Source organism: Peromyscus californicus, unplaced genomic scaffold (assembly GCF_007827085.1).
Source record: "Peromyscus californicus insignis strain IS unplaced genomic scaffold, ASM782708v3 Scaffold_11__1_contigs__length_118956290, whole genome shotgun sequence".
In the NCBI taxonomy this organism is placed as follows: Eukaryota; Metazoa; Chordata; class Mammalia; order Rodentia; family Cricetidae; genus Peromyscus; species Peromyscus californicus.
The window spans coordinates 25,845,307-25,870,488 of record NW_026294402.1 but is presented as its reverse complement, the minus strand read 5'-3'; the positions used below and the strand labels follow the sequence as shown (position 1 = coordinate 25,870,488).

General features: G+C 43.7%; 1 protein-coding gene across 1 annotated transcript in view; it reads right to left on the bottom strand.

The window, feature by feature from the left end:
* Positions 1-8,303: 8,303 nt before the first annotated feature.
* Snx19 (sorting nexin 19) overlaps positions 8,304-25,182 on the bottom strand; it is a 56,664-nt gene continuing 39,785 nt past the window's right edge. The window contains exons 9-11 of the mRNA XM_052755608.1: positions 13,377-13,561; positions 12,474-12,561; positions 8,304-11,441 (exon numbers count right to left, since the gene is read on the bottom strand). Of these exons, the coding sequence (XP_052611568.1) occupies positions 11,309-11,441; positions 12,474-12,561; positions 13,377-13,561 (406 nt within the window). The 3' untranslated portion in view covers positions 8,304-11,308. The remainder of the gene's footprint in view (positions 11,442-12,473; positions 12,562-13,376; positions 13,562-25,182) is intronic.

Below are 25,182 nucleotides of genomic sequence, written 5' to 3'. Positions count from 1 at the left end.
CAGTGACCACTCATTCATCCTATGACAGACCTTGGAGATCACCATCACACCACTGGCCTGGATCTGACTCAGATGAAGTTGTCAGGAGGGACAAGGACTGTCTATGGTTCCATCCAACCTCTTTGTATGCAAGATATCAAAGACTAGGCTGGTGAGACGACTGGTCCACAGTCCGAAGCACCTGTGACTAGAACTCAGCTACTCCAATAACAGGAAACCATCTCTCTCTCCATTTCATTGCTTCCCTTTCAGAAGGGGTTGGGGTGAGTAGGAATTTATTAAAGATCCATAGTGTGCCCTATGTCAGTCATAGAGTATGACACGAGGTTTTGTTTTTCAGCTCATTTCTCAAATGGTTCGTCTTTTCCTTTGTGTTGCCTGGAGTTGAATATGGATGACCTACAGGAGTCTCAGGGGTACCGTTAATCGTCTGTCTTCCTGTGGCAAGGACATGCTTCCCTTTGGGTTTACAACCAGTACCTGCTTACTGTGGCGGGTGCTCCTGTGAGTAGGATGAATCACTGGGAGCTGCTAAATGGCAACAAATACACCAGAAAACCTCATTTTGTGTGTGTGTGTGTGTGTGTGTGTGTGTGTGTGTGTGTGTGTGTGTGTGTATATATATATATTCCTTTGATCAAGGGGCTTGTTTGGGGGTTGGGAGGTCAGTCTAGTACTGGAAAAAAATCTGCACCTTCTCTGAGCTCATTCTATTCCCCAGAGCATTGAGATCCTTTCACCCCAGGAACTGAGAGACTGCAGCTGGATATGTGCATGTGAGGAGATCAGAGTAAGAGCTGCCAGCCTGGGGTCCGTTTCCATCTCAGATCAGACAGGCAGACTCAAAGGCATTGGAGATAGGTGCTGACTGGTTACTGGGGTAACAGCCCAGGAGCTCACAAAGTTTCAGATAGAAGCAGCTGAAGCTGTGAAACTCACTTGAGACCCCTCCTTCTGAGAGAAAGGTGACGTGACCACCCCTCCTTCTGAGAGAAAGGTGACGTGACCACCCCTCCTTCTGAGAGAAAGGTGACGTGACCACCCCTCCTTCTAAGAGAAAGGTGATGTGACCTCCTCTCCCCTCATATATTTTCACAGCAGAAGAGAGTTCTGGGGGAGGCAAAGTCTGAGGCACCCCCTTTGCTCGCTCAGAACAGGGTGTTCCTGCTGTCTCTGGGTAGTTGAAGGGGCCATGAGTGTGTGTGCGTGCGTGCGTGCGTGCGTGTGTGTGTGTGTGTGTGTGTGTGTGCGTGCGTGTGTGTGTTGCGGGAGGAGCTCTTATGCCTGTAGGAAGCTGGGAAGAAAACTTCCAGATGGCAGCGAGACTTTAAGTCCACTTGAAGGAAAGAAAAGTGTTGTTCATTGGGAGTGGGTTCTTGACAACTTCCTTTAGGCATCAAACCACACTGCACAGCTTCTCACCACCATCACTAGCCTGAACGAGGGCAGAGGAATGAGTCTGGGCGCCTGAGGATTTGCTACGTGACAGAGTGTACGAGGAGGAAACTGGGAGCCAGGCACATTGTTCAGTGTTGGGGAGGCTGTAAATCAGCCTGGCTGTGTGGAGTTTACAGCCCAGAAGGGAAGACAGACGTATAGACAGCCTGAAGGCAGACTCGAAAGGAACTCTGCCAGCTGGGTACCTCTCAGGAAGCAGCTGTGTGTGTTTCAAGCAGTTGACTGAGGAGAAACTCTCAAAGGGATCTCTATTCACATAGCCTATCAGCAGGGATGCAGGAAGTACACAGAGCTGTGGTCAGGTACAAGGAACAACAGCGTTTTTGCTTTTACATGTCACTCTGTTCCCCCCAAGCCCTGACTGCTCAGCTTCATTCTCATATCTTTGAAAGGCTTCTCAAAGAGGTTGAACTTGTAGAAATAGCTGGGGTGGGGGACAGGGATGGAAAAGTCAGTGTTTCTAGAGGCTGTGGTGCCCAGCCCAGCACCAAAACAGTTCTTACAACAGAGACCCCAACAAGTCATTAAAACCCTTTGGCTTTGGAATCGGAGGTAAAAATCAAGGGAAGCTAAACTCCAGCCTTGTGAATAGTGTGTGCAAGATGGAGAAAGTTCATCAAAATGTTTACCCTTAACCTTGGCAGTGACTGATTTCACTGGGCCCACCTTCCCCATAGAATATCAGCTAGGGAAACGAGGGACATACCCTTAAGCGGATGCCCATGTTAACTATCAAAAAGACATTGGGGTGTCCAAGTCAACCACGAAGAGAAGATATGATAAGAAAAATTCAATTTGGGGCTATATGAGGCAAGGAGAAATAAGAGAGATAGGAGGAGCTTTTAAGGCTTTTTTGTTGTTGTTGTTGCTGCTGCATGCCTAGTTTTTAAGAATAGCACCCCAGGAATGAACATAGAGAAGGAACTGGACAAAGTGAATGATTGACTCAAGGCTGGCTACTGTGAAAGAGACTAGATCAGAAAAATTCCTATCATTTGGAAAAATTCCCCAGGAACCCTAACCCCATAAAGAACTCAGGCTATTTCAGCCCAACAGAAGGCAATTCTTCCATTCCTCAAGGTACAGGATACGGAGTTGTTGAAACACAAGCCCTTGCCTCAGTCTCTCCAGAATGCTAAAAAGAAGGACATAATTCTGTTTCTGGCAAGCAGAAAGCTCACAGGCATTGCCGCTGGATTCACACACACACACACACACACACACACACACACACACACACACACACACACACACACATGTCGTCCCCCTCTGATCTGCCCTATAAATGCATATGCTCTCTACACAGACACGTTTGTGCAAGCTCCAAACTCCCCTTTCATATGTTAGAACAGCAGATTGTCCACCTCATCCAAACAGGCTGAGGGAACTTTATGGGTCCTCACCCATATGCAAGACATCCAGAGTGGGCTGGGGCAGGTCTGGTATTAATTATCCAGTGCTCTCCATTGGAATAAGTGGTTAATCCCAAGGAGGTTTACACTGGAGAATGACCAATCTGCCCCAGGGGTGGATACAGAATCAGTCTTGGCTCCATACTATTTTACATCATGTTTTGTGCAAATGTGCCCTGGAACAAGGAACAGGTCTTCTTCCACAGCAGATGCACGCTTTACACAGTGTATTCTAAACTAACATATAACCTAAGCACTGGACTGTCTCGATTCCTTTTATGAAACCCAACATTGCCTTTACTCTCTGCCTGATCTTTCTTTTTCATACCTCCACCTGCTCTTTCATCTTTCCCACCACGGCTTGGAGGCTGCAGACCACCTGGTTCTGCAGACGCAGGAACAGGTGACCTTGCCCCTACAGACCCTACACAGGTGGCCAGACAGCTTGGGTCTCTTAGTTTTCATTCTTATGATAGCTGCCTCATTTGATCTGGGTTTGGATACATAGCTACAACAGCAAACACAGTATGGACGATAGAGAACACCCGCATGTGTAAGGAATTTGTAGTATCCTTCCTTTAAAAAATGACTTCATCTTTGAAGGGTTTCTTGTGTGGCATCATAGGCATTGCTTAGATACCAGAAATTCAGGTAGTGAGTGGAAGCAGAGGTCTTTACTTTCTCTTCTTGGTAGCAGCATTCCTTACAGAGAGTCTGATGTGGGAAGGCGCTCACAGTGTTTTCTTTAGGTAGACATAGCTTTTTCTGATCTCGGTGAAGCGGAGTTAGTACAATTGAGGGAGTCAGTGAGGATGCTGGCTATTTTATGATTGATGACTTTCAAAAGCATTTTTATGGCAGGACTCTTTCATTTGAAGAGCTTAGGCTTTTTTTTTGTGGGGGTGAGGCAGAATGGTAGCACATGCATGTAATCCCAGCTCTGGGGGGAGACAGAGGCAGGAGGACTGCTAACTTTGAGGCCAGCCTGGACTACAGTTTTTGAACCTCATGTGACCTTACTTACACTGCACCCAGTACATCCTAAACTTGTATGGGTTCTTTCCTAGGAAATAGAAGAATAGACTTCTGATATTTGCTATTTTCTGTGAATAAGGGCATAATACGGTCTTCACAACGAAAACTGGCCACCCACCTTTGTTTTTGTGTCTACCTCTGGTTTCTTGAAAATTACTTCTTTAGAATTATTCCCATATTTTATATCTTAGGGTTAATAAATATGATCTTTAAATAAATAGTATTTATTTTGTACCAACTATGCCATATTTATTACATTATATATTTATTTTATATTAACTATGCCACATATATGCCATATTGTGATAGTTGGTATATATATGTATATATATGCTATATATGTATATATGGCATATATATGGCATAGTTGGTACAAATGTATATATAGACACACATATAGCCAGGCAGCCAGGCAGCCAGGCACAAGGATATGATGGGATCAAAGAGATCCATGTGCTCACTGGCCTCAGTAACTATGGAAGACATGTATATATAGCTTGATGGCAGGGACAATGTAAACCCAGAGTGGAAGGGCAGCTTTGGCTGCAAGATCACACAATGCTTATTGGAGGTGGAACTTGAATGGGTCCTGCTGGATGGAGGGTGCCTACAGGAGGTGGGAAGGTACTCAGATAATCTCCCCAGTAGAAACCAAAGAAAGATCATGGGACAGAGGCTAGAAAGAATCAGACAAGAGCATGGTTGTTTGAGGCAGACTGCTAACCCCAAGATTTCTGTAAAGCTTTCTTTCCTAACCCCCTGCCTCAACCATCTCCATAATAGACTCTGTCCCTATTGCCAGGCAAGTCTGTGACTCTTCCAGTGACCCAGGAAGCCTTAATGAAAGATGCCTTCTCTCTACTGGAAAGAATTGCTTTCCTAGATAATGGAAGGTTGAGTTTTACCACATGAAGATGAAAAGGAGCTAGCCTGCTCTCACATTGCTGCAACTGGACTTCACAGGAGTTGTCCTGGCACAGGATGTGAATTCTAGAGGAGATTTCCCTCCCTGAGCAAGGTCTATTTCTCCTGGTGGTAAGATATGGAACGCAGGCGCTTAATGCAAAGCCTCAAGGCTAATCTTTCTAATAGCTGTGAGGACAGGATAGCTCTACAGGAAGGCGGTCAGTGGACTGGTATGGGTCTCCAAACTCACGTTCATTCATATAGGTAGGTCACAGCTTCTGTTGACAAGTCTCTCTTTAACATTTTATTTTTAATTATGTATGTGTGTATGTGTGTGTGTGTGTGTGTGTGTGTGTGTGTGTGTGTGTGTGTGTGTGTGTATGTGTGGTGGGGTGTGTGTGCATGTGAGTGTTGTCATCTCAGAGTCCAGAAGAGGTCTTCAGATCCCTTGGATCTTGTAAGCTGCACAACCAGAGCACTGGGAATTGAGCTGGGTTCTCCACAAGAGTCACAAGCATTCTTAACCCAAGCCATTGCTCCAGGCCGTTAATCCCTTTATTTGTTCTCAGAGACGTCTGTGCTTGGTTTTCAGCCTCATGAAGTAAAGTTTCTGGGGGTAGTCATAGTCAATTCTCCCTTGCATGTGACAACTGAGTGCGGCAGTGACATGGAATAAGAGAGAAGGCAAAAGCCCGGGTGTGGGTTATTCACACACAGACTTATTGTCTACCACTGTAGCACTTTAATACTACAGTTAGCCTGTATTTCCTAAACAAACGTAGACTGATGACCATGGGGTCTACTTTGGGTGAAGTAGATAACGTTACTTTAGGAAATGGTTTTTGGCTGGGCATGGTACTTATAATCACAAAACTTTGAAAATACAGGAGGAAGGGTCACAAGTTCAAGACTAGCCCGGGCTACATGGAGATCTTGTCTCAAGAAGCAAGCCATATTTTCTATATTTGGATTTGTATTCAGTCCTTCCTTTTTTCTTTCATTCTTTCCTCCCATCCCCCAACCATCCACATTTCAGAACCTATGACACTGACTTCTACAGTCATGCCTGCAGGTAATGGCAAACTGGAGGAGGTATTTGGAGAAACCCAATGTCACATTGGCAAGGAGACATCAAAAGCCATTCCTTCCTCACGCTACATGCTTGTTCTGTTTCCAAAGAAGCAGAGTTGACATAGGCCTTTGAACTAGGTATAGGTGAGAAGTGATGGGGAGGCAGCAGGAAGCCACAGTTGCTGTGAGAGCAGCCCTGTGTATCTGCCAAGTGACTTGGCGTCCATGGTTTCTCTGCCACCTCTGAGCAGAATCTGCCCATTCATTGATGCCACCTCACCACAGGAATAGGTTCTAATGAGTTTCACTTGTTTCTTTCATGGTGCTTGAACTTCCTTTTTGGTTTTGATTTTTCTATTATGTGTATATGTGGGTATCTATGTGGGAGAATGTACATGTGTGAGTACAGGTGCCAGCAGAGTCCAAAAGACACTGTTGAATCTCCTGGAGCTAGAGTTACAGGCAGTTTGTGAGCCGCCTGACACGGATGCTGGAAACTGATCTCTCTGGAAGAACAGTACTCACTTAATTGCCAAGCCATCTCTCCATCGCCCTGGACTTATTTAAAAGGACAGTGTTGTCTCTGCAACGGGAACCTTCAGGTAAGGCTCAGGATATGGAACGATGCCCGGGACAATGCCTCCCTCGTGTGCTCTCCCGAGAAGTCCATTTTTTCTGTAGCAGTGTCTCACCTCAAAGTAGTGATACAGGCTTGAACTTCACCCTTCAACGGTTTCATTCTCTTTTCCACAAAGGCAGTGAGAATGACTCCTGTGATGTCTGGCATTTCCAGTGGAAAGGAAACAGAGGAGGCCAAGTTATGGCAGAGCTTTCCAGCTGGGCCTTCAACTACAAAAGCATCATAGTTTCTCTCCTTGCCAATGACCAGCTCTTCCCTGGTGTCCATCCCTTTCCTATCCAGGACAAGCTAGCCTTCAGCCAGGGAAAGTCATACTGCTATGGTAGAAAGGACATGACAGGTGCTGGTGGGGTCCCTGAAGGAAGCCTTTCATCTGTCTCCTCAGTAAAGGGATGGGAAGTATCAACATCTCATAGCATGGCATTTATATTTTTACTGGGTCTCATCCCAGACTACCAAGTCAAATTTTGCATTTCTTATAAGATTGCAGGTAAATTGTAGGCCCAACAGTTTGAGTGACACACTTGTAACTCACTGGACTGGGTCTGAAAACTACCACTCAAGGATCAAATCTGGCCAGCTGCCTGTGTTTTTAATTCACACTGTGTTGGAACACAGTTTCACTTATTTACGAATTGTTGGTGCCTGTTTTCTTGCTACCATGGAAGAACTGAGTGGTTACAGCTGAGGATGCAGTCACAATGCCGGAAAAATTTGCTTTCTGATCCTTTACAGAAGCTTTCTGGCTACTGTGTTAGGCTAGAGACTTCTCAAAAACTGAGAACCTGGTCAAATTTTGCTTTGTAAGACAAAAAGGCAGCTGAGCACAGTGGTTCTGTAGGTGTGCTTCGAGAGACTGATGAGATTTTGGTCTAGGCTCTGTCACTTCCAAGCAACTGATGTGTCATGTGTCAACTTACGTGTCGTGCTCCACATTTATAAAATAGGAACATGGCAGAACTTACCTCATGGTGTTGACTCCTGGGTTAAATGATAATATATGCCAAGTGCTTCAAGCAATGACCTCAACACATGGTAGCTCTTGGACTTCCATGGGAGATTTATGGGCAGAATGAATCCCTAGGGAGACAATGTCTATCAATGCACACTCATTGTTTCTTCCTTGATAAACTATTCTTTTATCTGTCTGACCTTCATTTAGTACTTTCTGTATCCTTGGGAGTAAGTACTACTGCAAGCCAACCATTTTTAGTGTGTACGGACTGGCATTGGGGGTGAGAGCAACGAGTATGGAGATTCCGGGAAGGTTTCCTGATGGATCCCTCATTCCTTGAAAGAGATGCCCTACCTTCCAGACAGTAGGTCTGGATGAGGTGTCGGGAAGCACAGTAAGCATGGAGCAGGGAGTCTCAGGACAGACCTAAAATGTTTAGGATGGAAGGGCAAACAGACAAACAATAACAAAAACAGTTCTTGTGAGGTCCCCAAGTTGTTGAATCAATGAACCCCTGAGACTCAATTTACTTATGCACTGGCTTTATGGAAGAAAATACAATGTTCCTGGCAACTTAATTCCTGTCCAGAACATCCTAACTCATACAGCCAGAACTATGTTTATACACTGTCACCCCATCTAGGACCCAAGAACTGTTAGGTGCTGAGAGCAAAGGAAGAAATGAATGGGCTGAGTAAGGTGAAGCACGAATCAAGGTCTGGGTGATACAAATCAAAATCATAGCTAGGCAGCATCCCACATGTGTGAGGGAGGCATTATTAAATGTGTGAGTGCACGCACATCAAAAATTGGAACCTCTATGCACTGTTGGTAGAAATGTAGCTGTTACACAGAATAGTAATTTTAATCAAAAATTAAAACACAACGATTATATAATCTAGCAATCTTACTTTTGGGTACTTATATCTAAAAGTATTGAATGCAGGTTCCACAGAAATACTTATACTGCCATTTTCCATTGTATTCACAATAACCAAGAAATGAAAGCAGCCTAAATGTCCATCACTGGACGAACAGATGAATAACATGTGGTATATCCCCCAAACAGAACTTTTTCACATGCTGCAACATAGATGAAGCAGAAAATATAATGCTAAGTGAAATAAACCAGTCATAGGGCACACACTTCACAACTCCACTCACTTGTAGTGTGATTCACATGTACAGAAAGTGGAATGGTGACCATCCAATCCATCACCATGACCCTGCAGGGGACAGGACAGATTACTTTTTACTGAGTATAAAATTATAGTTATGCATGACGGAAATCTTTTAGAGATGTGGTGTACAACAGTGTTTATAGGCAGAGCTCCATGGCACCCTTATAACAAAAAAAATCATGTTGTATGTTGGAAACTTCAAAATGGAAGTCAGGGTAACTTCTGTTAATATTAAATTTGTACATGTTCCTATGCTCACATTTAGGAGTGTGTTTTCCTTTTAGGTTCTATGAAACTTAATCCAGAATCTTGAAAACAAAAATTGTGGGCTATTACAGCTGATATAATATTATACAATTAAATACAGCTTTCTTGAACTTCAATAAATAATGGCAAGGATCACATTTCGAGTATGACAGAAAGAGCTCAGTATCCTTCCATCCCTCATCTTTTTACTAGATGTACAATCAAGACAGAAAGGGTGCTGGTCTTATTTCAGATATTAATATTTTGAATTAAATGAGTAAACTCAATCATAAAAATATCCAGAGCAAACAAACAAAAAGGAAAGAGAAGCCATGAGCCCGTGGTAAGTTCTCCCCTGCTTTTCATTTTCCCGACCTGGAGCATCATCCTGACACTCGGGCTCTCCTAGATGCTGATGATCACGTGGTCTGAACATGCTACTCAAACTTGGCAGGTCTTTTTCAAAGCCAGATGATTTCCCTGGTTATCTTTATCATTTTCCTCTTGAGGATAGCTTATCTTTTGGGGCAGGTGGAGTAAAAGTGGGGTCCTCTTATATAAAATGAAATGCAAGGACGTTCTCTGGGTGAAAGCATGACAAGATCCCTTAGACCTCATTGCCATGGGGAACTCATGGCGCACTGGGTTTCCAACAGGTTTATGCACATGTGTACCAGGACTGGTGGTAGATTCAGAGTGACATAGGTGGCTATGGACATGTGGAGGAGTGATGTGGGGAGAGAAGAGTTCCAGAAATCAGGACTTCTTACTCCACCCAAACAGAATGAAGTGGTCCTTACTGCAGGAGCAGTTCCCAGGTGTCCCCTGGAGCCATGCCCTGGGAGGCACTCAGAGGACAGCATGTTGAGTTACCTGTGCCTCTGAGGGTCAAGGGAAGGGGATACTTCAAGAACTTTGGAACCACCAAGTCATGCTTCAAGGCCAGAAGAGGCTATGAAACTTCATCTCATTCACCTCTTGCCTTTTGGCAAGAGCAGCCATCTCAAGCCTCCCAGTTACACCACAGAGTGATGTACATTATGAGCCTCTTGGGGTAGGAGAGCAGTGATTTCACAATGTTTTTCTGTGAACAACTTTAATTGTGTGCTCATCACATACTTCAGAGTCTGGAAATCCTTGATGCTGGCTCTTGATGCCTCACCCCATTCTCCCCAGTCTTCCTTCAAGACCCCATCCATGTGCATCCTGTAGTTCGGGAAAGTGGGGCTAGAGCTACACAGATGCTCATGAGGCGGGGGTGGCTATGGTCTCCCATTGGTCCCGTGTGAACACTGGCTACTCATATGCATTTCCTGGTGGCAGCATTTCCCTTGTGACTGTCCCTCCAACCCTCTTTTCTTCTAACAGTTCCTCTGAGTCGTTCCATCTCTCCAATAGACACAGAGCACTTCGGCTTTCACTGCTGGCCTAAGGACTAATTCAATCTTTAAGGAACAGGCAGTGAAGCTCATATCCTGCAAGTTTTCTGTATTATGTGTTCAGAGTAAACAATTCTTGCCACTGTCTTGTGGAGGGATTTCCACTTACCCAGACTTCTATTCTTTGTACACCCTCAGCTACGAAACTACTTTCCCTTCTCTTTGGAAATACTGAGGCCCAACATGTAACTTGTCATGCAATTCTGTTAAGATAGAGGGAAACTTATAAATCCAAACTCATTTGCTCTTGGGCAGGAGCTGGGAGGAGAGTTAAGAAAATCTGTGGTGTAATCTCTTGCAGGAAAGGGTGTGAAGGGTGGGGTGGATTTACCAGAAGTTTGACAGTGTGCTTTGAAGCCTTCTGGATAGGAAAAGTATAGCCCCCACAAGGAAGTAGTGTTCCTGACATCCCCTAGAAGGTGGCTGTGTGACAAAATAGCCAAAGAGCAAGAAGTCCCTTGAGACATACTTTCTTTCCCTCTTCTGGAACTGCTGCCGAACTAGTCAGGGCGAGGGAGTGATCCTGAACGAATGTTTGGTTTCCAGGTGGGAAAAGAGAACTCAGGAGATGGTTTATCCTCCCAGATTTGGCTATAGTATTTGCCTGTATTACCCAGTGCTTGTGCATTTGTGGATTAGGTGCATGCATGCACAGGACCATGCTGTTGGCTAACCATGATGGTGAGAAGGTGGAAAAGGAGAAGCCCCTGCTTCACAACTTCCTTTTCCAAACAAACAAGACCTCCTCACCAGCAGCAATCCATATGCCATAAGACTATGGAAACAGATATGCATGCAATTGGGCAATATATCCCTGTCACCTGTTACTAAGGGAGACCTGGCAGGAGAATTGAGCCACTGAGATGGAGGCCAGCTAAGGTAGCTTAGCTCCAGAGGGCACAGGCATCTTAATCGGTCTCTGGGTGGTTGAAAAGCTTTCTTTGAAGACTGTGAATAACTCCTAGCTAGGTGGAGACAGCCATCCTCTTGAGGTTGCCCGGGGAATCTGAGGCAGAGGTGGTTGGGGCAGGCTCCTCATCAGAGGCACCGAGGTCCAAGAACTCTAGGATGATGTCTCCAAGGCAGTAAATCAAATGTCTGAAACAAATGGAGAGAAGAACCAGTTGAGAAGAGGGTCTGCCTCACGCAGCTCTCATCTTAGAGAGAACCAGAAGACGCCTCAGCTGTTAGCAGAAGCTGCAGTCTGTAGTGCAGCTGCCATGGGATCCATGTCTACTGCACTACTAAAGCTACAGCTCAACACGGACAAGCACAGACTGGAGAGCGGACCGCACAGATGACATGCTCTGCAGTTACGTCAGCACACCAGCACTGCTCTGGAGAACCTGGGGGAACTGTTGTGATGCCACTGCAGCTACTGTTGTTTCTGATGATGGGTCACTGTGAACTTATCTCCATCAACTGAGTCCTTGAGGACCGAGAGTTGGGAGACTAGACACTGGTGTAGGCTTGAGAAGGTAGGTGTAAGGGTACCTGACACTTTCCCAAAGCCTCCAGCCTGGAGATGGGATCTATCTCCTGAAATGTCTAGGTGCCAGTCCCTTGATATGATGCAACCCTCACTATCTTGTCTATATCCTGCTAAACAATGACAACTTCTGATCTTACTACTAATCACACTTTTGCCGTGAGGCTGGGAACCTGTGGTGAAAGATATCACATAGCTTGCACTACACAGGCCAGGGCATGTTCCTGACATAGGAACTGACAAATATTGAGAAAAACCATTGAGCATACTTCTTCAGTATCATGCTGAAGTGCTAATGTAATGCTGTAAAAAGTGTGGCATTTTATGAAATTTAGTCACAAGAACTGTTCTTGCCTGGAGGTTAACAGAGCACTTTTAGTAGCTCTTGCTGGGGTCTGCACTGAGTTCTTCCAAATACAGTGGCTAGTCCTCCAGCAGCTTACGACCACAAAGCCACCTGCTCAGAAGTTGGCAGCATGGCTTTCACTGAGTGTGTGTAGAATCTGGATATTGGATCCTCCAGTCAGCACATGTCAAGTGCAGACCAATTCTAATAGTGGGTTCTGCACCTACCAACCTTGTCCCCTGGGACAGTGGATAGCTTACCTATGCTGTGTTGGGTACTGCACACTCCAGCCTACCTGTTGATGAGGGGTTGCTGGAACGATTCCAAGACTAGACTCCAGCTCAGCCGGCACTTGTTCACCCCCAGAATTTCTACTAAAAAGTCTGAAGGAGAAAACCAAATAAGACAGTTGTGTTACCACTACAGCCTTAGGATCAAAGAAGAGTATCTCCCAGAACTTCTGCCGTCTCGCAGATTGGCTACTTCTAGTATAGCCCTAAGCTACACAGCCAAATGAAAATAGAAGAGAGAAAAGTCATGAAAAATATAGTTTTTAAGATTATGTAACTAAGAATGAAGCTCAAGAGGGCTTTGCAACCTGCCACAAAGGTGCAAAGATACTTTTGAGATCACCGTCTAGGTTGGGAGAAAGGCAACTCAAGTGGATTATCCAGAGCCCAGTTCATTACTCTTCCCTGGTTACCACAGCCATAGGAACGAATGGCTTTCCCTGCCCTTGAAAAACAAGCCAGGAGAAGGCAAAAACCCTTCTCAGGCTGTGCTTTCACTATCACTAAGGACACAATTAATCAAGTGTGAGCTCTACAGGAGACATTATGCTCTTCTCTGGTCCCCAAACACCATGAGTTAGTGGAGAACTTAACATTGTCACATGGTGGGAATGGTCCTGAGATCTGCCATTGCAGTAATAGCTTTTTCAGAACTGCTCCAAAGTTTTAAACCCACATGTCTGCAGGACTGTCCCTGCATCTGTGGTCTAAGTGATCCTTCCACTCCCTTGCCATAACTTGAGTGAGGGATGGGAGAATCACAGCCATGACCATCTTCCCATCAGTTGGCAAAGTGGGACCTTGAGGGCCCTTTTGGAGATGGGGAAGGACGTCAGGCAGCAGTGGCAAAGCAGGATGGGAGGAAAGAATATACAATACCAGTATCACCATCTCCCTGGTCCCATTACCTGGCAAGATACTCATCAAGCTCTGCAAAGCCTGCTTCTCAGTAGCCGCTTTCTGTGCCTGAGTCCTTCCAGGCCGTGGAAACTTAGGCAACACTCCACCAGGCCAGATAGATTCCCGAAGAAGCCGGAGGTACTGTACCCAGCGCTGGGGACATGTTAGATTAGACACCTGTACTTCCAGCCACCTGTGGTAGAAGAGAGAAGAAAACTCAGAAAAGACAGGCATTTTCAAGGCCGGATGTCTACCTCTCCTCTCAGACTCATATTTTGAAATTCCAATTGTGAAATAGAATTAGTGAGCACGGGCTCTGAGGTGTTTCACTTTTTACCATGTAAGAATATAGGAATGAGATAGAAGTCTGTGAACCAAAAGGTAGGCATATGACCGAGTCTACCCATGCCTAGATCCTGACTTCTCAGTCTTGAGAAGTGTGAGAAGCAAATTTCCATTGTTTACAAGCTTTATGGTATCCACTCTATTTTCTATATTTTCTTATAGTCATCCTAATAGACTGACAGAACACAACTCATGTAAGTAGCCAGAGTCAGCACCAGCCTTCATGATGGAAACCAAGCCAGCTCAGCAAATGATATCACACATTTCAACACAAGCAACTGTGATAATACTATACTAGGCACTTGCAGAGAAAATGCGAACAGGCCCCAATCTCGGAGCAGGGCTGCACCCGAAGTCTCCATCTCTCCAGTCCACACTACTCCGGAGCTAAGATTTTGGTGATTTTCACCCAACCTCTTACTCTCCTTCCTTGTCATTCTGCTATGGTCGGGGAGCCTGTAAGGCCTTTGACTTGTTTTCAGGATGTTCCATACCCACACACTGACTGCTTCAAGTTTCTCTTCTGTGCTTCCGCAAAGCCTCATGTAAACACTCACTGCCTGTTGCATGAAACCCTCCTTGAGAGGCCCAGCCAAAGTGCTCTCCTCCTGATGCCCCCCCCCCCCTCCGGCACTTGGTGCTGCTGCAAACGTGTGGAGCTAACATACTCTGGAATATGAATTCCTTTCCCACGTGTTTATGGCTTTATGTTTTAACCATACTGTCAGTACCACAAGAATTCTATGTCGTGTACTTCTTAAAAATAAAAGTACCTTGTGGCTCAAGAAATGTTTGTTGACTGACACCTGGTCTCATGATTATGAAGGTTTTCCCCTTTGTCATGCTTTCAAACATGATTTAGTAACTCTACGGAGCAGATACACCAATTCTAGAGCTCAGCTGAAAACCTGGAAGTCATGTCAACACTATTCTTTTGTTTCTTTTCCTAGTGACATCTAGTCACTGTTGAGGTCGCCTTATATGTATCTCCTTGGAGACTGGCATGGCTGCGCTGGTCATGGATGGACCATCAACCACTTCTACTTATATCAGAAGGTTGTTTGGGACTACACTACATGACAACTCATGTCATTGCTCTTATATCCAAATTACTTGTCATCCATCTAAGAGAAGAGGGGTTGACCAGGCAAAAACTTTATTTAACCTCCATTCTGTCAGACTGTCTGCATTCCACTCCAGCTGGGCATTCCAGTCCTGGGGGCTGCAATCCCCCAAGCCCAGGGCTCACAAATGATTCTAAGAATAGGAAGTCCAAAGGTAACAGCAGGGCAAGAATGGCAGGCATCGATAGAGATCAAGCGCGGCACAAAGCTGCTCTTGCCCAGAATAGCCAACAGGATCGTGTCTGTTATTATTAGGGCTGCATCTCCTTTTCACGGGCTTTTCATTCAGCAAGCCTAAGCCGCCTGACAAGAGGGATCTAGTGGCAAGAAGAATTCCTGTTCCTGTTTATAGAAGAGCAGCACCCGAGGGAGGTGGCTGCAATGACCCGATCAGGTTCTCTGCAGGGGATAAGGTGGCTCCAGGACTCCCTCTTCACTGAAAGCCACATGCACACTTGCACGTTTACTAAGGTGAACCACGTGTGCTTTTCTCACCTAGGATGGAGGGAAAGGGCAAAGTCTTGCTGACTCGGATCTTCGAGGAGACTGGTGAATCTTGGCACAGGATACATTAACCAGGATGAGATTTAGCTCAGTTTCATTCACATATGCATAGAATAATCCAGGATGCCTCTTTTTCTGTCTCCTGGGCTAGAAATGAGGCAGTCAAACTCTCCCAAGCAACCACAGCATCCACACAATCTCTCCTTATATAAGAGAGCATCTGGGTACATCAGCCATCTTCTGGGCATGTCTCAGAGGACAGGAGTTGGATTCTTTTGAGTCTACATTAATTTATCCAATGAGGACAAGACCTCAGATTTCATTATGGCAAGGATGTCCTCTTTGTTCTCTTCTGCAGGAATTTAGCATCCCATGCACAGATGTAGGGTGCAAACAGTTTTTAGTATGTCACGAAGCATGAACTTATACAAGTCTGATTACGATTCTTCAAACTCTATGAATGTTGGGAAGAAGAATCAAAGTCCAAAATGGTCAAATTCAGCTCGTGGTGATGGGGCTGAGTTGGTAAGCTAAATACGGGGAGTCAAAGCAGCAGACCTGTCATCGAGGACTCAACTTCCAAGCTAATGAAACAGTCCCTGGAAGGCAGGATGAGTTGAAGTACAGAGCTGGCCAACTGAAGGCCCCAAAGTCATCCCTAGGAATGTCTGGAACAAGCCTGGGGCAAACTGCAGAATTTAAAAAGAATTCAGGTCTACAAAGGGAAGGTGGAGGAGGTTCTAGAGTGTATGTCACAGGTCACAGGTGGCACATGTACCCTAAACCCCCGTTCTTTCCAGAATTTTCCTCTTGTCCAGTTTTTCCTGCAGTCCTGCTTTCTTCAGTCCCGCCTCACTTCCTGGTCCTCGTCAGCAAATCCTTTGCTCTGAACTGGAGGGGAGGGTGGTACCTCATCATGAACAAGGAACACTCCAGTGCAGCAGGGCAAACAACGAAGTACAAACTAAAAAGACTGCCGTCATAACTACCCCTGCCTAAATGTCATGTTCTTCAAATACTACTCTGCTTAAGTGTCTAAGCTGTCCTTGAATCCAGTCTCCAAGACATGCTTTAGTGTTACACAGGAGGTATTTCAAAGCTGTAGGCTCAGGCTTTTGTATAATTTGCTTTTCTTGATGTTTAGATGGAAACAAACACCAGGAGATTGTAGAAAACAAAGAGAGATAAGATTCTCTATCCCCAGGTTCCCTTTCTTTTATTCTGTCATTTTTCTCTAAACCCATTTATTAATTTTTTTTTAGATTTTATTTTATGTATATGGGTATTTTACATCCATGTATATCTGTGTACCACGTGTGTGCAGGTCCTGTGGAGGCCAGAAGAGGAGGTTGGATCCCCTAGGACTGTAGTTGTAGATGGCTATAAGCCACCATGTGGATGCTAAGAACTGAACCCAGGTCCTCTGCAAGAGCTGCCAATGCCCCAAACCCGTGACCCACCTCTCCAGCTCCAGCCTTCCATTTCTTTATCAAACTTTAACTCCCCGAGTTCTACTGGGCTCACTCAGAATCCACCCTACCTACCACAGGGAAGGGAAACATGAAGGCGTCATCAGGAGAGCATGACCTTGTGACCCTTCTTCATTTGGTCCTTTCCTCTCTCTATTCCATGTTATCCTATTCCTTCACGTTTTCTAAAGATTATTTTATTATTTATTTATGTGTACACGTGTGTCTGTGTATGTGTAAATGCATGTGGGTACCCAGGGAAGCCAGAAGTGGACTTTAGCTCTGCTGGGAGTTAGAATTAGGAGGTTGTGAGCCGTCTACCTCGGTCCTCTGTAAGAGCATCAAGTCCTCTTGACTGTTGGGCTATCTTTCCAGCCCTGTCCTATTCTCAACACAGCAATGGAAAGGTTAAAAAGAGATCTGTATTGCTACAGCTCCCTTAAAGTAAAGGGATGGAACTGATGTACTGCAGTAGGTTTCTAGCCTCATGTAATCCAGACTGGCCTTGACTGTCATCTTCCTACCTTCACCTTCTGATGCTGGGATTATGGGAGTGTATCACTATACCCAGCTCACTTACCCTCTGGTTAACCTAAATCTAAAACCAAGGTAGCTATAAACACACACATCTCTCTGTCTAGTTATCAGAAGTAACTTCTGCTGCATCATTTACTAACACAAATACCATTGTTTATGTAACACAAGACGTATGAAGTAAACACACTGAAATAAACGGTAAAGAATAGCCTCCAGCAGCACTGGTTTTATTTCCCATCACCATTCCAGGTCTGATATTTGATTTAGAGAGGGCTTTTTTCTGTCACTCTACCTTTATCCCTCCAATCCCCAACCCCCACTCACAAGCTTAGTCTGTCAAGCATCTTTGAATGGAAGACTCCAAAATAGCAAATAACATGACCAAAACCCAAAATAAAACAAAGCAACAATAAGAAAGAAGGATAAACAATAGACTGTCCTGGGACATCTGGGACATTGGAGGGGCTTTGGCAGCTTTGCCAGCTATGGAAGGAGAGGATGTGAGAATTAGGGCTCGCTGTCACAGACAGTGTATGTTACTCCATGTTCAGAAGAACCTGGTCTGAAATAGCTACAGATAGAGAAATGGAACAGGGGCTAAAACGGAGACAGTTTAATACCAGGGCTTAGGACAGCACTTCAAGGTTAGTAGAAGGTCACTTCCCATCAAAACAGCCGAATCAAATCTCAGGAGGGAGGGGAGAAGACACTAGAGATCGTGTCTAATGGAGATAGCTGAATTCCCCACTCACTTCTTGTCTAAGAGAGCTGTAGACTAAGTGAGGGAGGGTCCTGGATTAGATGACTTAAAAGAAATGACTGCAAAGGTGTGAAATAGAAAATATGTGTATTAATAATACTCTAACAAACATTCTCAGTGCATTCTGAATGGAATAAAATAACAGATCTCTTAATTACCTACTGGGCTGTACCTCATAGCCCAAGAAGATGCTCCAACCTTACCATAAGATATCAAATACAGTTCAAAAAAAAAAAAAAAAAAAAAGAGAAAAAAGATGATCTGGTTAAAGCTAACCTTGAATGACTCGTTCTTCTGTTTATGGACATTTTCTACTATTTGAAATAGACCTAGAGTAGATTAAAAGTGGTGACTCACCTTAGGATCCTTGAAGCAAGGTTTTTGGCCATATACTTCCTGATGGTTTGACTGCTAATTCTTCACTGTGAGGGGCTATTCTGGGTATTAGGAAGTGTTCAGCCAATATCTCTGACCGTCTACCTTAACTAGATGGTAGCTATGACAAACAAAAGTACTCCAGATGCCGCCATATGCCCCCTGAGAATAAAATGCCTCTGGCTGAGAATCATTGCCTTAGACTTAGGATCCTTTAGATGAAATATATCGGGCTACTTTCACAGTGAGTTTTAAAAGCTTGGCACTTTAGCACAGTATATTTCAATTTGTGGCTGGATATCACTAGAGAACATGTGTTATCATTTGTATCAACATTTTAAAAACTCTAAGTAGAAACTGAATAGAAAATATAGAAGTGTATTATACCTTTTAGGATACTTCTGTTTCTCATGCATGCATGCACCTATGTGTATATAGATTAAATATGCATGCATACCTGTATGCATGTCTGTATATATGAGCATTCGGTAAAATTTTTTCTATATAAATTTATTTCTTACTATGGACATAAGTTTTCAGAAAAGTTCTAATACAATGATACAGTATAATGGACGAGGACTTCTGAGACAGCCCAAGCCATTTTTCATTTCCTAGAAACATCGGCCACCTCCTGGAGCCCTGCAAATTACATACTTAGCACATTGAGCACTGGCTCACTGCTCAGTAGCACCCATCTGTAGAGCGGGAGAGGAAGCTGGCCCCGGGAGGCACAGCGTGGACCCTGGCCTTTCCCATTCAGTAAGTTGCTCTTGCCGGTTTCACACTTGACAGAGCAGCTTCTTTCCCAGGTTCCTTTCTCAAGCCTCTTTTCCTGCAATGGCCCCTTCTTGTGTTTATTCACAGTCTCCGCTGTCAGCCAGAAATTCTACACTTCTCAGTCTGATAGCCCGCCAGACCCAAGTTCCTCGGCTGTGTCTGAGAAAGTTCAACATTGCTGCCCTCTGACTGTGCATTTAGATCACTATTCTTTCCTGTCCTCTATGGAGAAGAATGAGGAGGAAATGAACTCTGAGGGCGAGGAGCCCCTGCTTCCTCCTCCGTGCATTTACTGTGAAGTCTGAAATGGCTTACTGAGTATGTACGTGCCTTCTGTGACTTTTGCTTTCATGGCTTAGATCATGGGTCCACATCTCTAAGACATGTCCATCAAAAGAAGACCTAACCCTCCTTAACACTACAACTTAAGAATCTGGTTCCTTACTTTTATATCTAGGGCAAACAGGCAATGGTTTTAGAAAATATATTTGTAATAATTCTTTGAGAATTACAGGCAGTATATATATATATATATATATATATATATATATATATATATATATTTAAACTTATTTTATGTGTATAGGTATATTCCCTCCATGTATGTCTGTACACCACATGTGTGCCTGGTACCTGCAGAGACCAGAAGAGAATGTTAGATTCCCTAGGATTGGAGTTATCATCATGTAGGTTGGGAATTGAACCCAGGACTTCAGAAGAGCAGCAAATGCTCTTAACCCTGGAGCTATCTCTCCAGGCCCGAACAGTCACTATTTTCTTTTTAACTAGAAATCTATAAATCATAGATGATATGGTAATATGCATTAAATATTCAAGGGTCTTAAGTAAGGAACTTCTAAAAACCCTCTGTTGAACTGTAGAGGTGACCTTTCTCAATCTCACCAATTCCATACATGTAAATGCTGAGAACCAATGAGAAGCCTTTTCAAGTGGCTTACAGGAACAAACAACTTAAGAACTGGAAGGGAATGTATCCTATCCAACCTCCTTTCGAAGCAGAACACTGCTCCATAAGTTCAAGACATAAACAAGGGCTTGTCTATTGAGTCTAGAAATAGGCTTTTATTTTACTTCTGCCATTCATTAGCAATGTGACCATAGGGAAGCTTAATTAAAAGTATAATTTTAGTATATTAGAAGAGCTTTTTAAATATTGTCTCTTTGTGAATTCTAGTCCCTTGTTTTAGTTCTACCCTCTGAGTTAATAGGTATTAAGGTGAGTCTATCTCTAAAGATGATACAGTACAATTTTAATTCAGTAATTATTCTTCTCTGACATCTCTTCTGTAAGTTAAATAGACTTGACTCTTCTAGCCTCAAAGCTGGGCACCCATCAGCCACCTAAGGATGTCTTGAATGATGGAGAGAAGTGGACTACTTCTTTCTCACCCTGGCTCTGTCTGTCCTCTGGATTTGTTGAATGATGGAGAGAAGTGGACTATTTCTCACTCTGACTCCATCCTCCAGATCTGTGCTGCTTCATGATTCCTTTCTTAATGAAGAGTACCCAGAACCAAACATGCCTGGAGGTCCTGACCTGCTATGTGTAGGGAACAGAGTCTTCTTTGATCTCAATGCTGTCAGTCAGCTGATAGTCTATGACTATGCTGGCTTGGGGGCATACACCAAAAGCACTAACTGACACTGCCTTTGCAGTCAACTAACACTCTAAGTCCACATATGTACACTAAAATTAGCAGCCTGGAGTTAAACCTGGATTTGTGCAATACAAATATGCAGTAGTCAGGCATGATAACACATGCCTGCAATCCCCAAGCCAGGTATATAGAAGGAGGAGGATTTGAAGTCCCAGGCCAATCTGGACCATACAGAGAGACCCCGTTTCAAAGAACCAAAAGGAAAAAAAGAAAATCTAAATTTCAGCTTCTATGTATGTCATACAAATTCTATTTTGTTGTCTGAGATAATAATGTCAACCTTTCAAATCTTCTTGAATATTCATTTTCTCTAAGATTGGGTTGCTCCAAAATTACAGATGAAAAACACTGAAGAGGGGAAGAAGAGGACCAATGCTCCATCACCAGAAATAGCTTCCCAGGATAGCATCAGTTATTCCTCTCTCCCCTCTACCCATGTGTGTATGTGCGTGTGCGTGTGTGCGTGTGTGTGCGTGCGTGCGTGTGTGTGTGTGTGTGTGTGTGTGTGTGTGTGTGTGTGTGTGTGTATGCAAAAACCACTTGAACTAGCCACAAATCACTTTAAAGTGCTAATTGATTCTGGTCAAGAATGTCCACCTTTATCTATAGGCATATCATAACAAACACCTGTTGAAATCCAGACATACGTTACCATCACTATTTCCTTTCATAATCCTCTCAAAGAAGCTACCATAACCAGGCAGGACATGTGCTTACAAAATCCATCCCACTCTCTTGGACTTACTGTTTCCTTTCCTGGGTGTTGAGAAAACATGTATTTCATAACATGCTTCAGAAACTTACAGAGATAGAAGCCAGAGCCATAACCTTTAACCATTTTTTTTTAAAGGCAAGACATTTGTCCATCTGCAATCCATCCCCAAATGATCACAAATGATCATTTCTTATGGACCTTGGATCTCTAGTGGTAAATATAAGTTTGTCCAGTTTCACAGACTAGATTCATCTATGTAAGGTACATGGACTTGAAACTGGTTAAGCCAGTTGTGGTGGTGCAAGGATGAAGCAATTGCTGAAAGGGATGAGTTGGGGGGAATCACAAGTTCCAGGTCAGCCTGAGCTGTGTCTATGGCCTGCAAACACAGCTCAGGAGCAGAATGCTTGTATATCATATGTATGCCCTGGGTTTGATTCTCAGCAGAAAAACAAAACAGACAAAATACTTAAATACTCTATGACTATTATTTCCATATTATTGTAGTTTTCAATTCTACTGTCCTCATGTTCATTCTTATTAGACCATTTTCCTTTCAAAGAAACCAAAACAGAATTATACAGCCTAGAATGTAGACCCGTTTGTTTGTTGTGAGTGAATAAATCTTTCTCGATGTAAGCAGCTAATAGTCTAGCATCTATCCCAATCAATCAGCTTGACTTTGAAATCAACTGCTGGCTCTTTTAAAAAGCCCTTCTTTCCTGATTTTTAATCAGTCTTAGCTCCTGCCACGTTTGTGTGCTGGCCACTCTTCTCATCAGTTCCATTACGACTTGGTCTGCAGTACTGAGTCTATATCCCTCGCTAACTTCCAGAGTTCATCTAGAATCTGACCTCAGTATTGATCTTAACCTCACTTGATGCTGATTCTTCTCTTTTCCCTCATTAGTCTTGTGTATTTAACTTGTTCACATACTTACTGAACCTCTGATTTGGGACAGCTTTTTGTAAGTGCCAAAAGAATAAGACTTACAGCTTGAAGGGCAGGGATCTGACTTCCTCATTTGGTTATTTCCTGGAGCATTTAGCATAAGAGTAACAAATACATAATAAGCTGTCACATATCTAACTTAATTCTATTCTAGAACTTTCATGAATATTTCTGGTGCCAATATTTCAATTCCATTGGTTATATAGCACATAAAGCAGTATGCTTAAAAAAAAAAAAACCTCACTCTATTTTGTTTCTCTATAAATCCCAGGATCTCTCACCCACTGCTGTTTTTCCATGTGAGGCAAGTGCTTTTCAGTTTTTACTTTACATTTTCCTTGAGTGATGGTCTCCTGCAGAGCATAATATACTTTCTAGTGTCTGTGGTCAGAATTCACCCTGAATTACCACAGACTATGGCACTGAACATAAAATGGGTGTGGTGATACACACTTGTAATCCCAGCACTCAGAAGTGGAGGCAACAGGATCAGACCTTCAAGGTTATCCTCAGCTACATACTGAATCTGTGACCAGCCTGGGGTACATGAAGCCCTATCTCAAACAAACAAACAATCCATACAAAACAAAAACTAAAGACAGACTTACAGGCAAATATATTATCTAGGCCTTAAGTTTTCTATCTACAGTCTAGTAATTATTAGAGACAGAGTCTGTGTTTCTTCAAGTGTAATTCACTTGCATTCAAATCAAAGCTATTGATGTTGGCAGTGACAGCCTTCCAATCACAATCTGGATACACTGTTCAGAAAGATTCTGTCATCCTATCAGTTATAGCTCTCAACCCACAAGGCAGAAACTCTGTACAACTCATTCTTGAGTTCTCTTGTCCTTGACCCACTCCAGCAGCACACATCTAATCTCATTGACCCCACCCCCTCCACAGCTCACAGACCTCTTGCCTGCACTGTCCTGCTCGCAGTGGCCCAAGCTGAGCTTCCCAGCTTCTATCTCTTTCAGTTGAACTCTCTCCAATTTTGTCTCCCTGGCTCCAGCTTTGCCTCTTTCCGCTAATTGTCAGCAGCACTGTGAAAATGATTTTTCCAGACTGCCAAAATGAGCATGTCATCACGATGTCTGTTTGTAAACTGCATCCTAACCAGTAGTAGACAGATGCTGTTCTTCACCAGCCCATGTGAGTTAGCTCTCATGTCTCGTATGTGGTACATCCTGCACCATTTAGCTCCCGTGAGGACCAGACAGATTACACTTCCCACTGCTTTGCTTTGATGCTCTGCACGTCACATCTGCTGTAACTCCCCTCACTCTTCCCGGTCTACTTTGGATGTCATCTGGTCTGGAAGCCATCCCTGGGCTTCTCACAATTGACTGCTTCGCCTTTCTCTGAGTCACACTGAATTCCTTTGTAAAAGCTTCAGTTTTATACTAGAACTCCTTAATTATAAGTTTGCACCTTCAATTGGATATTCAACTTCCTACTGTGAGACTTGGGGTCTTTTTAATGTATTTTTAATCACCACACTTGAAACAGAGTAGCTGAGTGGCAAATATCAGTTCATACATGTTGTAGTGGGGAAACCCTGGTCTTAGGGTATGGCCACAGTACAAAATAAATTCTGCTCAAGCATATGTCCCAATATTTAAAGAAGGAAACAAGTGGCAAGCTTTTAATTATTTATGCTTATGGTGGAGGACAATGACATATTTTAAATACTGTGGACAAGACGGAGTATGGCAGAGTAAACTGCAATCACAGCACTTTGAGGTTGAGGTGAGAGGATCATGAGTGAGGCCAACCTGGGCTACATGTTAAGACTGTCCCAAAACAAACAGATAAGCAGGCACTGGACATGGTATCATTTACTTGCAATCCCAGAACAATCAAGAGTTAACTACATGGTGAACCCTTGATGTGAAAAACAAAATAAAACAACAAACAAACAAAAACTCAAAACAATAACAAAACCCAACTAACCAACCAACCCAAAAAACAAAAACCCCAATAGACTGTATACAATATAGAAATGCTTTGTATTTGCATTTCATATGTATTTATATAAACATCTGGTCATAAACCTTAGGTTTGCTTTCTTAATAATGACCTTTTTGAAAGCTAGCAATCAAACTGAAATGTAGGCAATACACCAGCTGCAGGCTGGGTGTTGTCAGGAGTATGCTGATAATAAGTCGGCTGCTCTAGACTGAGGAATGTATCATGAACAATCCATGCAAAGGGCAAGTCCCAGATACTTATGCATCCCGCTGGAAGGGACAGGAGGCGAAAGGCAAGGGTTAGTGGCCCAGCCATGGCTTCTTTCTGCAGACTATAAATCTCAGAGAAGGGAGACAGCTGTCGGCGGCTGCCTACGCTTCTGTTGGTTTTCTTGGCAAACGGGCCCTGAAGACAGAAGGGGCTTCAAGTCAAACACAGAGGTCTAGGATGACTAAGTCACCCCTGTGTTTTGGGAGGTGTCTTTGATGGATAGAACAACACCAAGCTGCTTCCAACCAACTTTTTGAAATTAGAAAGAAAAAAAGAATGTAGCAGGATGGGGGTGGGGTGGGGACACAGACAAAAATCAAAAGCTTTTTGTGG